At 52.0% G+C, this 14,822-nt stretch overlaps 5 protein-coding genes across 5 annotated transcripts; 3 read left to right on the forward strand and 2 right to left on the reverse strand.

Moving 5' to 3' along the window:
* Window positions 1-843: 843 nt before the first annotated feature.
* BU24DRAFT_21372 (chorismate synthase-like protein) lies at window positions 844-2,486 on the forward strand. The gene is made up of 3 exons (XM_033521973.1): window positions 844-974; window positions 1,048-1,409; window positions 1,540-2,486. The coding sequence occupies exons 1-3, from the start codon at window positions 940-942 to the stop codon at window positions 2,370-2,372; spliced, it is 1,230 nt and encodes a 409-aa protein (XP_033389823.1). The 5' UTR covers window positions 844-939; the 3' UTR covers window positions 2,373-2,486.
* Window positions 2,487-3,181: 695 nt separating this feature from the next.
* BU24DRAFT_470255 (uncharacterized protein) lies at window positions 3,182-6,356 on the forward strand (the record flags this gene model as incomplete). Its single annotated transcript, XM_033532657.1, has 5 exons — window positions 3,182-3,582; window positions 3,749-3,790; window positions 3,861-4,798; window positions 4,855-5,167; window positions 5,208-6,356. Exons 1-5 carry the CDS (start codon window positions 3,463-3,465, stop codon window positions 6,354-6,356), a joined length of 2,562 nt encoding a protein of 853 aa, XP_033389824.1. The 5' UTR covers window positions 3,182-3,462.
* Window positions 6,357-7,968: 1,612 nt separating this feature from the next.
* On the reverse strand, window positions 7,969-9,513 carry BU24DRAFT_339037 (methionine aminopeptidase 2-like protein; the record flags this gene model as incomplete). Its single annotated transcript, XM_033523159.1, has 3 exons — window positions 7,969-8,265; window positions 8,360-9,381; window positions 9,474-9,513. The coding sequence occupies 3 exons, from the start codon at window positions 9,511-9,513 to the stop codon at window positions 7,969-7,971; spliced, it is 1,359 nt and encodes a 452-aa protein (XP_033389825.1).
* Window positions 9,514-11,042: 1,529 nt separating this feature from the next.
* BU24DRAFT_21493 (DnaJ-domain-containing protein) lies at window positions 11,043-12,440 on the forward strand. The gene has a single exon (XM_033521987.1). The coding sequence runs from the start codon at window positions 11,330-11,332 to the stop codon at window positions 12,218-12,220; it is 891 nt and encodes a 296-aa protein (XP_033389826.1). The 5' UTR covers window positions 11,043-11,329; the 3' UTR covers window positions 12,221-12,440.
* On the reverse strand, window positions 12,419-14,275 carry BU24DRAFT_417128 (mitochondrial porin-like protein). The gene is made up of 6 exons (XM_033526635.1): window positions 14,103-14,275; window positions 13,965-13,998; window positions 13,789-13,877; window positions 13,691-13,718; window positions 13,038-13,546; window positions 12,419-12,974 (listed from the first exon to the last, which is right to left on the reverse strand). Exons 1-6 carry the CDS (start codon window positions 14,187-14,189, stop codon window positions 12,825-12,827), a joined length of 897 nt encoding a protein of 298 aa, XP_033389827.1. The 5' UTR covers window positions 14,190-14,275; the 3' UTR covers window positions 12,419-12,824.
* Between the last annotated feature and the right edge of the window lie 547 nt (window positions 14,276-14,822).

Genomic DNA, 14,822 nt, shown 5'->3' on the forward strand with positions numbered 1-14,822 from the left:
AGACAGGACACAAGAATTGTAAGTGACGTAATGAAGTGATTCAAATCTTGCCCAGTGAATACCTATCTAGGTAATCGTCATCACTTTAGGAATGGTTTTGTGAGACATATTGTAGGAAAGGAAAGACACGTGCGTGCGGACCGTTCCTATGTTGGCGGGCCGACGTTGTACAGCCGCTTCCTGGGTGAAAAGATCGTCATCATTGCGGAATCCGTTGTACGAGTGCGACAGGGACAAGGTTGGTGGGACACTCGTGCACAAGAGGAGGCTCTTTCTTTTCAGATTTATGTGATTTGTTCGATAGATGGTTGATCAATTAATTAATAACTTCCTACCCACCCAAGGTACCTTGGTACTTACACAGTACAAGTAATAGTTAAAATGTACATACTCCGGACATACGTCAATTGAGAGAAAGGAAAGGTAATTACTGCATTGGGTATAACCTGAAATAGGCCGATCTCGGTCGGATTTGTAGGTCGGGTCAGCGAACGAGTACGACGGGTAGATGCACAGTCACCATACAAATGTAATGCAACTGATAGGATGCAACAACAATGTAGATCTTGTAGTATTGAATATAAGTAGTAGCCGGCCAACCAGTCTTTTCCCTTATATAACCCAGAGGGTTGTCGTTATTGTGTACGTACGAGGTACCTTACGTAGAGGATAAATATATTTCCCCACGCGCTCTCATTCTCTCCGACCCACCGCCGAACTCCCCCACCGACCGCCTAATTAATTGACTACGACTAGTTCACTGAATATTTCGTACTCACATCACCCCTCTGACTCCAACCTGACGCCAGCAGACTAATAAAAACAATAACCGCCCTCCTCAAAGGCACATTTATCAATTAGCTCACTTCTTTCTTTCTTCGGTCTTCTTGTCTCTTCTTCTTCATTTTTGGTCCCCCATACCCACCCAAGTCAGACACAATGTCTACATTCGGAAACCACTTTCGAGTAACCACGTAGGTACCTTCCCACATCTGGCATCCATTTCGGCGCATGGACATCCCCAATTAACTTTCCGTGTGTTACCAGCTATGGCGAGTCTCACTGTCTTTCTGTGGGATGCATTGTCGACGGTGTGCCACCAGGCATGGCCCTCACAGAGGACGACATCCAGCCCCAGATGACTCGTAGACGACCCGGTCAGTCCGCAATCACCACCCCGCGAAACGAAAAGGACCGCGTCGAGATACAGTCTGGAACCGAATTTGGTATCACACTGGGCACACCGATCGGAATCAAGGTCATGAACGAGAACCAGCGCAAGCAAGACTACGGAAACAAGACAATGGATCTGTACCCCCGTCCCAGTCACGCAGACTGGACCTACCTCGAGAAGTACGGTGTCAAGGCAAGCTCTGGTGGCGGAAGAAGCAGTGCGCGAGAGACAATAGGTGAGTTGCATTGATCTTACATATCTGTTGATTGTGTTCTCGCCAACTCCTTCCTTTCTCCAACGTCGACCTAACATGGATGCATCCTTCAATGTAAAATGGGAAAGACTAACCAATTCTTCCTGTTCAGGCCGTGTCGCAGCAGGCGCGATCGCTGAAAAGTATCTTCGCGAGGCATTCGGCGTCGAGATCGTCGCATTCACCTCATCAATTGGCAACGAGTTCCTTTTCCCCCCTACGCCAGAGCATCCTACATCGGCCACGAACCCTGCGTTTCTCCAGCTCATTGAAACCATCGATCGTAAGACCGTGGACGAGTTCCTTCCCGTCCGCACGCCCAATGAGGAAGTCAGTAAACGCATGGAGAAGCTAGTCGGAGACTTCAAGGAGCGCGAGGACAGCATCGGTGGAACAGTGACTTGCGTAATTCGGAATTGTCCCAGCGGCCTTGGCGAACCTTGCTTCGATAAGCTGGAGGCTACACTCGCGCATGCGATGTTGAGCATTCCAGCCACCAAAGGCTTTGACATCGGGTCTGGCTTCGGTGGCTGCCAGGTTCCAGGCTCCATTCACAATGATCCTTTCATCAAAGCGCCTGCGATACCTGCAGGGGAAACTGGAACAAGCTCATCGGTCCCCAGACCCCGCCTGACAACTAAAACAAATAACTCGGGAGGCATTCAGGGTGGTATCACCAACGGAGCACCCATCTACTTCACAGTTGCATTCAAGCCACCGGCCACGATCGGCCAGGCACAGACCACGGCGACGTATGATCAGGAGGAGGGAGTGCTCGAGGCAAAGGGAAGGCACGATCCTTGCGTGGTGCCTCGCGCAATCCCCATTGTCGAGGCAATGGCCGCATTGGTTATCATTGATGCAGTCATGGCACAAAAGGCTCGCGAGGCGAGCCGAAGTCTGCTGCCCCCGCTCAAGGGCGTTGTGCCTGTGCACAAGGCATGAAGAGGTCCAATGACATTGTGACGAAAGTGTCGCGGAGAGTCCCTCCGGCGACACGTTGGTGAGACCGATGGTGGGCAGCGACTAGAACACGAATGCAGTAGTACAATGCTAGAGAATGCGGTCAACCATGGCAATGACATGAGTCCGCGCAACGGCGGCGGTGATAGGGCAGACTGCCGAGCTATGGAACGCCTGAGCCAATGGGAACGACGGGAATGGGCAATTTGGTCAAGTATTCATGATGAAAGAACGCGGTGAACGGAGTGCAGAGCAAAGGACAATGTGGCGTACGGTCGCGCCAAAATTGCTAGAGGGGAAGGGTTGGCGACCAATTTCAGGCAAGCAACGATGGATTTTGAGGATGGGATGGATGGAAGCTGGAATTCGCTCGGCAATGTACACCGAAAGTAGGGGTGTAGGGAACGGCGCGTCACACACGCTTTCTTTCTGCTCCATAGCCCGCGCCAGAAGCAGAAAAAGTTTATAGCATCGTTCCGAGTTTCGCACATCACCACTCCATCGGAAAGGTCCACTGAACGGGGGAATTTCGCATGCATGCTGAACGGTCGAATATCCCATCAGACAGGAAACGGGCACAAAACCCCACGTTCCTCAGGATCCATTGCTCAACACATATTGTCCCATTTCTGTGAGGACGGGAGAGAGCTCCACATCCCCGCGCCTGTCCGTCCAATGTTGATCTTCGAACCATCAAAGCGTCCAGTTGTCTAATCGTCTTTTCATCGTCTAATTCACCCTTTCGGTGCCTGTGACGCCATCCATAAATCGGTCGAGCATGGGCCACGTACTGTGATGATCAATTCGCCTCCTTTGAACGTTCAGATTACATCCCCACCATGCTACTCTGCAGGCCCAGTCCAGTCCAGCTTCCCCATAGGCTCTAAACTTTGCATACACACATCATTCTTACCTTCTTTTCGCCGCTTATGCTTGGAGATTTGCTGAGCATGAAGCACCCCATAGGTGACAACCTCTACTGATCATCTATTCATCCTGTCGCCTACCTATCTGCCCTTGATGCCCTCTCGATCAAATCCAGACAGCCAGACGCTCCATACCATATCAAAAGATGGTCCGTGGCGGAAACGTCAAGAGCGAGGGCGACGACTCTTCCCAAAGCGAACCCAAAACGAGCAAAAGAAGATGTGTGCAGTCTGCTTGTGTGCCTTGTAGGAAACGCAAGTCAAAGGTGAGCATAATCCCGCCGCATCCTGTCGAACTTTATATCGACGTGGGTCGTTCGCTGTGGCTACGAGAAAGCTGCTGGGGCTTGGACTCCGCGGACTAATAATGATACGATGGATCGGGTACCCGCATGACGTGTTGCATTGCTGACCTTGATCTTTATTGAGTAGTGTGATGGTGGAAAGCCCAACTGTGCCACCTGTACTGCCGTGGTAAGGGTTTTTTTAACCTCCTCCTTTGTGACATTTTTTCAACTTCCATCACAGCTGACCACATTGGAAGTACAAAACGCCTTGCCACTATGACGAACAAAGTGAAAGCCGCCGCACCAAGGTTGCTCCGTCGTCCTCACAGAAGCGCGACAATTCGAGTATTGTCGACTCTGGTGACAATGCAGAATTCCTAATTCATTCCATTCGCAACTTGCCCGATGCCGAAGCGTACGAGCTGATCCAGCACATTCGCAAGGACCCCGTCCTCGATATCGCAAGCCTCGCAGACACTTGGAAGAAGACAGTGACTCTACCGATCCATAGTGCATCCGAGCATGCTTCATTGGAGCATGATCTATCACTCTTGATCGGGAAGCCATCCGTTACGAAGACAGGTCAGTCGAGGCACTTTGGTCACAGTTCTAGTTTGGGATTGGTGCCAGAGGATGAAGACTACACAAGGGCACAAATACAACCAGGACAGGCCCTCGAGAATCGTCGCAATGGCACATGGACGACCGTGACGGACGACATCGGTTTCGTGGAACGACTACTCGATCTATACTTCCGCTGGTCGCACCCATTCTATGTCGCATTCTCGCGTGAATGCTTCTACAAGGACTTTCGAAGCGGGCGACAAAAGTACTGTAGCCCATTACTTGTCAATGCAATTCTAGCCTATGCTTGTCATTTCACGGATGATCCTGCTGGCCGCAGCGACCCGGACAACTTTCGGACAGCGGGCGATTACTTTTTCGCAGAGGCGCGGAGGTTACTCTACGAAGACGAGACTCCATCGCTGCTCACAACACAGGCACTGTGTGTCATGTCGATACGTGAGCCCTCTGCCGGGAGGGATAGTTCTGGCTTCATGTACATTGGGAGATGCATGCGCATGGCCGTGGAGCTCGGGCTGCACTTGAAAGATACGTCGCCTGACTTGACACTGACACCATCAGAAGTGGAGGTGCGAAAGGTGACTTTTTGGGGTTGCTTTACTCTGGAAACGTGAGTATCATCACATCACAATTATGATTGAGACTCACGGCACTGACTCTCCTCAGCGTGTGGTCCCTCTGCGTCGGCAGGATATCACAGTTGCCCCAAGCAGCTATTACTGTCGACAAGCCGATACTCGAAGAAGACTTCTATAGCCAAGTCACTCCTGGAATGGTCACCAGCCGTGTCTTCCTACAGGAATTTAGCACTCTGTCCGAGCTCATTAATGACAACAATTTTATGTATTTTGCCCCGAAAGAACGATTCACGAGCCGGCGTCTTCTCGACATGTACAACAAGTATCAACTCTGGTACAAGAGTTTGCCGTCATCGCTGAGTCTTCCTACCGATGGAGGGCAGCCACCCCCTCACATCATTGTCCTCCAGTAAGTCGCGCCGTCCAAGATTGTCGCTCTAGGGCTTCTCTAATGATCTTCACAGTATGCTGTACTACACGGTACTCGTACATCTGTTTCGGCCAATGCTCAAGGTCGATCTCATCCACTCCGATCTTCGACCTAGAGATATTTGCATTGATAGCGCCAACATGGTAACTGACCTGCTCCGGCTTTACAGGCGCTACTATGACATGCGGGCATGCCATCTCATCATAACACACATTCTTCTGTCCGTCAGCATCGTCCACCTGCTCTATTCCCCCGATAACCCCACAAGCGCAGCGAATCTAGTAGACAGTCTACAGGGCCTTGAGGACTTATCGGTTTGCCACTATTTCGGCGCCCGCTCCTTCAAAATCGTACACGCATTGGCTAAGACGTGGAACATACCTTGGCCCGAAGCTCTCAACCTGAGTAAACTGCTCCCTCGCGACGACGGAACTCTTGAATCGCCCTCTCTCGACAGCATGTTTAACAGCAAGCCAACCCCAGTAGCTGCACACGACCTTCAGGCGAACAATTATGGCCCACCGTTGCCTCAACCCGGGATTTCCGCTCGCCGGGAATCCCTTTCGATGTTCGCACCCAACCCAGACATGGCCGCTACTTCCCAAGAGTCGAACTTTCCACACCGGCCCGCGATGCTCCAAACCGATGGCCTAAACCACGCGACACTTGGATACGCAAACACGTCCGCGTCCCCTACAGCAGCGCTCCACCAACACCATCACCACCACCACCACCAACCACAACAACAGCAACAGCCACAGCAACAACCACAGCAACAGCAGCAGCAGCAGCAGCAGCAGCAGCAGAATCCCGCGACCGAAGCAGCCGAGCACCTCTTCTGGACACCCATCCCGGGCATCGGCGTCCCCATCATCCCGCGAACCTACCAGATGAGTCCCATGGACCTAAATAACATGCTCGGCACGGCAGGCGCCGACGAATGGAACCGCTTCAGCAGAGACGGATTCAAGATCAGCGACGCGTGGGTCCCGGACCCAATGGCCGGGTTCCACAATGGCGGTGCGGGCGCCACGGTCACTACCGATCATCAAGCACAACAGCAGCAGCAGCAGCAGGGCATATCGGGTACTTCCCATGACGGTACTGCTGGGCAGGGGTATGATTGGTGGGGTGGTGCTGGAGCTGGCGGGCAAGGGTAGTAACGATCTGGATGACCACCAGTAATTGAATTTATCGACGGTACGAGAGATAGAGGTGGGAAGGACCCGGTCATGAGTGAGGATACCTGAGCGGTACTCCTCCACAGGAGCCAATGTCATTGGAGACTTCGCCTCGCCTCCTCAAAGAAGGAAGAGAGAGAGATCGTGGTATATGGAAGAACGGGAATTCAAAAGGAAAGCACATATCTAACATAGAGGAATCGTACGTAACGCTCCAACTCACTCGCCGCCGCCACTGCCCCACGACGCAAGAACCGTGTTCCAGTCTCAGCAATCTGAGGCAGGCACTATCGAAAATGCCGTGGCACCCTAGGACGTCGAGACAGACAGTGTCCAGTGGACGCACTACAATACCAAGAGCGTCGTCGCTCTGTCAGCATATCCTCTTCTCTCCAATTCCCAGGCCACGCAGCAGTATCCATCACACATCGAGAGGGAGGAGAGAGAGAGGCGGGGAAGAGGAACAATGCACCCCACGACCACCCCTAGCGCCCTCAACCGGTTAGAAATAGGAGAAAGATATATGCATACAAACATCGCTCTCTCACACGCAGCGAAACACACTCTCAAAGAAAGACCGGACTGAACAAAATGAAAGAGAACAGAGCATTGAGAAGACTTGCCAAGGTCGAATTTTCGCAAAGGCAATCGTAGATGTCCCAAGAAATAACAATATGAATATATATAGTTAATAAACACAGCGAAGAAAGGAACAAGATCATTGTATCAGACTCAACTCGGAACTCGATGGAGGAAAAGGCGGGAGTTTATGTAGAAATACATATATGTATACATATACACCTTATGGTATGTAAAGACTCATTGAAAAGGGAAATTTAATCACTTGTCTGACTGTGCCTTCCCCTCTCTCTTTCTAGTGTAAATGGTGGTTGATCGGGTGCGTGATGTGTGAAAGATTGCACTGCGAAGTGAAGAGGATTGATGAATCACGGGAGGATGGGTTCTCGGAATATTTATGATGTATGAATGGAGAATGTATATGCTATTTGCTACGAGTTGTCGTGAGAATCTTTTCATTTTTTACTCTTGTTTCTTCTTCATTTTTTTCTTTTTCATACTGGAGTGAATCTGTCGTACAACTACACTCGATTTCCTGTCTCTCCAAACTTCCTTTCTTCTTTTCTTGCCACCACTCTACGCTTGAAAATTCCTTTAATGATATCTCTCCTTTCCCGCTACCCCTTGGTAATCGTGTACAAACCCCAATTCCCCTTTCCTGCTCCCAGGTCTCTACTTCTCGTTTCGTGATGGCCTGTCCCAGTGAAGGCTTTCTCTCATACTTTTTAAAAGGCGAGGGTGGCAATTGATGTTCATAAGTCCAAAACGTAGATTCGTTAACTTTTTCTCTCCCTCTCTCTATCTTGAGCTGGGTGCTGGGTATTTTGTTTGCCCTGCCTTTCTTTTCCTTTCTTTTTCCTCTTTTTGCTCTTTTCTTTTCAATGTAATAGAGCTGGGTTTAAACCAAAAGAACAGAAAATCCCATCTCTAATAATCGTCACCGCGGGTAATAACCTCCTTGACCGTCGGCCTGAGAATGAAAGTCTATACATGATGTCAACGATCCACTCTTTCAACACACATGCCCGCATGGGATACGGTGGGGAAAGTCAAAACTTACGTGCTCGCTCTGTGCGGTGTACGAGCCCTTGATGTCGACGAGCGGGGGGTAGGCCTCGACGATACCGGCGGAGACGAGGTTGTTGAGGCCGAGGAGGTACTTCTCGTGGCCGAGACGGTCGAGGTATCGTCGGCACCAGGGGAGTGTACCGAAGTTCTTGGTGATGGAGTTGAGGAGGGTCTTTGCGGAGGAGACGCGCAGGGCGACCTTGGGAGCGTCTTCGCGCTTGGCGTAGTGGGATGTTTCCATCTGTGGGTTACGATATGTGTCAGCCATGCTGTCGTGGTAAATTGAAGATAGATAAAAGTGAAGAAATTGAAATAGAAGTGCAAAGGGAACGTACATCGTCTCGGACGTAACCTTTACCGGTAGAACCGAATGTCTCAATAGCGAAGGTCTCACCCTCCTCCATCTTGGTCTGGTCGCCTCCCTTGACGATGGGCACCGTCTTGCCGCCGTGGATGCAGTAGTGTCCGATGCTGTGGCCGTTCAAGTTGCGGATACACTTGACGGGGAAGGTCTGGCCCTTGATCTCGACCTCGTAGCTCTCCATGACCTCCTGGATGGCAGCACCGATGTCGCTCATCCTCACGTCGATACCAGCCTCCTTCACGCCAGCGTTGGTGGCGTCCTTGCAGGCATTGACGAGGTTGTCGTAGACAGGGTCGAAGGTGAGGGTGAAAGCAGAGTCGACAATGCGGCCGTTGATGTGTACACCGAAATCGACCTTCATGACGTCCTCGTAGTTGAGGACCATCTTGTTGCCGGCGTTGGGAGTGTAATGCGCCGCGCAGTGGTTGATGCTGAGACCCGTGGGGAAACCCATGCCGCCCTTCAAAGCATCGCCCTCCTCCAGACCCTGGTGGCCCGTCAAGGCGCGCACCGAGTCCTCGATACCCTCCGCGATCTCCGTCAGCGACATGCCCGGCTTGATCCATCCCTGTGCCCACTGTCGGACCTGGCGATGCACCTCTGCGCCGCGGCGGTAGTCGGTCAGGAAATCGTTGTTCATGCGGTCGAGATGCCTCTTCTCCTCGTTGGTGGTACGGAAGGCATTCTCGTTGAGGTACTCGGAGATCTCGCCCTCCGGGTATGTGTCGTTGGGGAAGAGTTCGTGGACGGGGACGCGGGGTGGGGAGGATTGGACCTTGGGACCGCCGTTGGAGGTTGCGCCGGCGGCTCCTGCCTTCTTCTTCTTGCGCGGCTTGCGCTTCTTCTTCTTCTTTGCGGCGCCCTCGGCTCCTGCGTCCTGGGCACCAGCGTTGTCTCCCTCATCGGCGTCGTCGTCCGAGTCTTCGTGATCTTCGGGTGCGGCGGGGTCGGCTCCGTTTTGCTTGGTGGTTGGGTTGCCGTTTGCCTCGGCCACTGTAGTCCACGTTCATGTTAGTTTGGAGGTGGAGGAATTTCCCATTCCTCGAGAGAAGGGAGGGGAAGAGTAGGAGGGAGGAGTGACGTACGTGAGAGGTTGGCGACACCCTCAGCTGCTTGCGCTGCCATGGTGGGTGTGTTTGTGGGCGTGATCAGAGAGGAAGGAAGAAGAGGAAGAGAAGAAAGAATGGGAGGGAGTAAGGAAGAGTAGAAGGGTGAGGTGGTGAGGAGTAGAGACAGAAAGGTGAGGAGAGGATGGGGGAAGATATAATTAAATAGGTGAATAAATTGAGAGGAAAGGTATTAGTTTAGTGGTAAGTGGTAAGTGGTAAGTGGTAAGTGGTAAGTGGTAAGTGGTAAGTGGTAAGTGGAGTGTTGGTAGTCGTAGTCGTAGTGTTTCTCTAGGTAGTTATTGTGGGAGTGCCAGGCCAGGATGACGAAGATGACGGGCAGGGATTAAATCGATACGAGACTAAGAGAGGGAGAGGGAAAAAAGTGTAATATGTCCTCGTCCTAAGTGGCGGAATCTCTTGTCATGTCACCTTAACGGGTAACGTTCTGGCCCTACCCCAACGAGTCGAATTGGAACTAATAGAGGGATAATCGGATGGGATAGAGAGGAATAAAACATTTTGAAAAATTGAATAATACTATCATAACCAATGGCGATGCGCCCGTGGTCCTATTCCACGATATGTCACCACTGGTTCAGCAACGGTCAATTGTCTCAGAGGGAATCTAGATTGAGGAGATCAAACATGCAACAACTATGCCATGGCCCAGTAGAGAGTAGTAATTGGGATGTTATCAATGGACGGCATGTGTAGGCGACAATTGCAAGCGAGGATGTGGACCATGATGACCGGGAATGAATGGTAATATTCTACTCGTACATGTAATAGCAGAAAAGCTTGATCTGTGGCTGGTGGTGAATTGGTGAATTGGGGCAGAGAGTAGAGGGATCAACTCCTACTCCGCAGCCAGACCATCGGAATTCGGAGCACGAGACGAGACAAGACAGGCGGTTGACAGCGGCAGTCCAACGAGGATTACGACAATACACATTAACCAGATACAAGAAACAGAAACATGAACAAAACATGATTCCAATCCTTCTCCCTCTGGTCTGGGCATGGCATTGGCATTTGCATTGCATTGGAGGAGTCTTGTAAAACAATTGATAAACACTAGTTGGTCTACCATCTACCCTCTCTACCATCTGTGTATCATCTAACGGCTTTGACGGGCCTCAGGGCCTCAATCGTCTACCCACGTAGTAAGTATTGGCGCCGGCAGTGATACTGACACTCAATTGACACATGACCATTGCCTCAGATATTGCCTGATTCGGCCATGGAATTCAGGCAAACTCGAAACATGAAGCTGTCAGCTATTTAGTAAATACCCCTTAGGTATCTATCAGTAGTATTACTGGTAGACAGTACAAACATCGGATAAACATAAATCCTCACATGTCGCATGTCTCCAGATGGCATATCCCATGATTAATGGCCCATGTCGATTACGGGATGCATGATGCATGTTGCATGTTCTACGTTGCATATCCCTAGTAAATCCCTAGTACAATACTGTAAGCTTAAGCTTGTCCCATGTTCGATGACGTTTTGACCGAAAAACAACTCCCCCTCTCTCCTCCCCCGAACTCGGCCAAGGGGGAAACGCAGCAAGTCTAGACGAGACAGACTGAACATCCCCAAACGTCAATCAACATCAACATCAACTTCTACACCCACGGACAAACGCGATAACAACTACTACCACGGCCCATTGACCCATTGACCCTCGACACGCCCACTCCCCACCCCCCAAAACGAATCAATCGCACCATACACGCATCCAACGCATAAACCACAACCTCCCCAACCAAACACCAAGACAGAGACACGGGAAACGAGTCGAGTCGAGTCAAACGGCATGAGGAGGAATGCCACCCCTCATCCACCTCCCTCCTCCTCTTCCTCACTACTACCACAAACACCACCCTCCCATCCGAATACCCACCGCACGCCCTCCCACCTCCCGACCCTTCACAACCACCCGTCCCCTCCTCACCAACGATGACGCCTCCGCGCAACAACAAACACAAACCCACTACGAAACCCTCTCCCTGCTCCCCTCCGCAACCCCCCAGGAAATAAAGCGCCAATTCTTCTCCCTCTCCAAATCCCACCACCCGGACAAGAACCCAAACGACCCCACCGCCTCCGCCCGCTTCGTCAAGATCTCCGAAGCCTACCACGTCCTCTCGTCCCCGGACCAGCGCGCCCGGTACGACGCCACGCTCCCCCATGCCCACCACGGTAGACCGGGGGGGGCACAGTGGTACGGACGCAGCCACTCGTCCGCGCAGACGCACGCGGGGGGCCGCCCAGCGACGGGGTTGAACAAGAAGAGAGGCACGTTCAAGGGGCCGCCGCCGAGCTTCTTCAAGGCGGGCGGGTACGGGGATACCGGTGCGAAGCGCGCGGCGTACGAGCACCATTATTCGCATCCTCATGCGTCCTCCTCATCTTCCTCGCATGGTAGCAGCCATGGTGGAGGTGGATACGAAGAGCCTGGGAGCGAGGTCCCGCATTTCGACGAGGGGAGGCATAAGCGGATGCATGATAGTGTGAATGAGCATATTCTGGGGAGGAGGCGGAGGAGGGCCGCCGCCGCGTGGGAGGAGAGGGTCGCGGCGGCGGGGGGGCCCGGCGGGTTTGGTCCCATTGCGAGGTTTGCGCTTGTGAGTGGTATGGTGGGTGTTTTTGGGGCGGTGGTCATGGCATTCAGTGAGAGGGATGCGGCGGCGGATAAGAAGAGGAAGAGGTCGTAGTATGGGGGAGGGGGATTTGTATGATATCGGTTGATTGATTGATTGATATACCTGGGTAGGGTGGAGCTTCTTGTACATACATACATTATATGGGGTTAGACATGGCAATTGGCATGCATGGCGGCGTCACGTCACGTCAAACATACACTTCATCGGCGGGGTATCGGCGTTTTTACATATATATCCAATTTCAAACGGCATTTTCTTCAAAAGAGTTCTAGGGCTATTACACTCACATTGCACGGGTAGACAGATATCATGTTAGGGGGAAGACGCAGACGTTTGTTGTACATACAATCATGACATCAAGGTAATAGACATAGAGACGCAGAGACAAGTACAACCTTGCATACTCCATTTCCCAAACAGAAAGTGTGAAAACATTGTAAAAACATTGGATTTCAACTCCTCTGCTTTTTATGAATTGGATCATCTTCTTCATTTTCGAAAACTCTTTTATTTATTCATTCTCTCATCGCACCCACGCTCGGTACCAAGTAATCTACTTTTCTATACATACAATGACAGAGAAGGTTGGAGGAGGAGGAGGAGGAGGAGGAGGGGGACAACGGGCGAGCTGGATCTTGGGGTTTCGCGTCCACGCTTAACCCTCGAAGGTGAAGCTGGTTCCGAGCTTGTGGCCGGACTCGTTGAGCTTCTGGGTATCAAAGGATCCACCGATGCCGAAGGTGAGGCCGCTGTTGACGCGGGTGTTGTAGGCGAGGGAGGCAATGCCGAGGTTGTTGATCTTGGCCTATAAACGTGTCAGCTATTTCTTCCCTGGTTACACAATTCAAAGTGGTACAGGGAGACGAACCTTGGCGAAGGAAGCAGTGTCAATCTTGTACTTGGCGGCAAGCTCAAGACCGACGGCGGAGCCCTGCTTGGTGTCGTAGGTAGCCTTGGCGCCGGCCTCGACGGCGGGGTTGACCTTCTGGTAGTAGGAGGCAGCGAAGATGCTGAGGGAGTTGGTGGCAGTGACGGCGGCGTTGTAGGTCAGGCCAGTGTAGCCGAGGGCGGCAGAGTACTTGGTGATGGCGGCCTTCTGGACGTCATAACCGACCTCACCACCGACGACGAAGCCCTCGTGGCTGAGGACGGCATCGGCGATGGCGCTGACGGCACCGCTGGGGTTGTAGTCACCGAAGACACGGCCGTGGAAGTTGGCCTGCTTGAAGTGGAAGTTGAGCTTCTGGCCCTTGTTGCCCTTCTCGGGGGAGAAGTTGGAGAGGAGCTCGGTCTTGAGGCCGTTGGTGAAGGTATCGTTGAGCTCAACCTTGGTGTTCAAGAGGTTGGCGGTGTTCCACGACTGGGTGATGCTGATGCCTGTACGTTTGCGAGTCAGAATAGCAGTCCAACCGGTGATTGACTTGCGATGTTGGGGTGTAGACGCATGGAATAGGAGCGCGGAGAATTCGGGCGTCAAATTGCGTAAGGGGACGGTGATGGAGAGGGATTTGGGAGTTATACCGTTGGAGAGCGACTTCTTTCCCTCGAGCTGTGGAGTGGGGTATTAGCTTGATGGCGTCCAGTGAGTATGGGATGGGGAGCGGGCGCGCAATGCTTACAGAGGAAGAGACGGGGCCATCGTGGGAAGACGTTCCCTTGGCAGTGAAGTTGACACCGTTAGGAGCCTTGAGCTTGACCTCGAGGGCGGCTGTGCGAGAGGAGAAACGTTAGCATGGGAGCTCTAGGTTTGGTATGCGCCTTGGAGGGCGACGGGACCAATTGGGGGGATACTGACCAGCGGCGGCGTGGTAGAAGTCCTTGTTGATGAGCTGGAGGGAGGGGGTTAGCGATTGGAGTCATGGAAGGATGGCAATGGTGATGGTGAGCGATGGCGATAGCGGAGGGCTCAGAGGATTCAGAGGCGAAAACATACGTCGTTGGAGGACTTGGCGATGTCAGAGAAGGCAGGCGGGGGAGCCTTGAAGACGAGCTTCTCTGCGGGGATGGGGATGGCAGACATGTTGGTGGGAGTGTGTGTGATGAGAGAAGAAGAAGAGTTGTTTCTGGGAGGAAGAGAGAGAGGTGGGGGATATAATAAGTGTGGAGGTGGTGGAGTGACGGAGGGATGGAAGGGAGAGAGAGAGAGAGAGAGAGAGAGAGAGAACAGAGCAAAGAGGTTTGACGATGATGGAAGAAAACAACTCACAGCCAGAAGAGATGGAAATTGACCGAATGAGGAAGACGCTGGGGTTTCCCGTCCGCTGATTGGCTGCGTTCGTTGCTAAGGGGAGATGACCCCAGCGAGTTCACCCGAATGGCCCAATCAGAAAGGTTAACCGAGCTCGTGTCAATTGGACCAATCACGTCATCCCATTCTCCCCATCCCACCTATTCCCATCCCACTCATGACTGAACGACAACCTCAAACATCACCACATCCATCCATACATACATACAACACACGATACAACACACACATAATCAATACATGTACATATACATACATATACACATCATCAATCACAACACAACAACACACACGTACATACATATATACGTACACACCACGACAACACCGCCTGTTCTATTTAGTCCATTTCATCCCCACTCTGCTCCTACTAATACTTCCACCATCACCACCACTACCCCTCCC

This window comes from Aaosphaeria arxii, assembly GCF_010015735.1.
Source record: "Aaosphaeria arxii CBS 175.79 unplaced genomic scaffold BU24scaffold_1, whole genome shotgun sequence".
NCBI classification, from domain to species: domain Eukaryota; kingdom Fungi; phylum Ascomycota; class Dothideomycetes; order Pleosporales; genus Aaosphaeria; species Aaosphaeria arxii.

Coding starts and splice junctions, on each gene's coding strand:
- BU24DRAFT_21372 (XM_033521973.1), top strand. CDS start 940: ATGTCTACATTCGGAAACCACTTTCGAGTAACCAC. Junction 975..1,047: donor AACCACTTTCGAGTAACCAC/GTAGGTACCTTC, acceptor GTGTGTTACCAG/CTATGGCGAGTCTCACTGTC. Junction 1,410..1,539: donor CAGTGCGCGAGAGACAATAG/GTGAGTTGCATT, acceptor CTTCCTGTTCAG/GCCGTGTCGCAGCAGGCGCG.
- BU24DRAFT_21493 (XM_033521987.1), top strand. CDS start 11,330: ATGCCACCCCTCATCCACCTCCCTCCTCCTCTTCCTCACTACTACCAC.
- BU24DRAFT_417128 (XM_033526635.1), bottom strand. CDS start 14,189: ATGTCTGCCATCCCCATCCCCGCAGAGAAGCTCGTCTTCAAGGCTCCC. Junction 13,719..13,788: donor ATGGCCCCGTCTCTTCCTCT/GTAAGCATTGCG, acceptor CCCACTCCACAG/CTCGAGGGAAAGAAGTCGCT. Junction 13,547..13,690: donor AAAGAAGTCGCTCTCCAACG/GTATAACTCCCA, acceptor GCAAACGTACAG/GCATCAGCATCACCCAGTCG.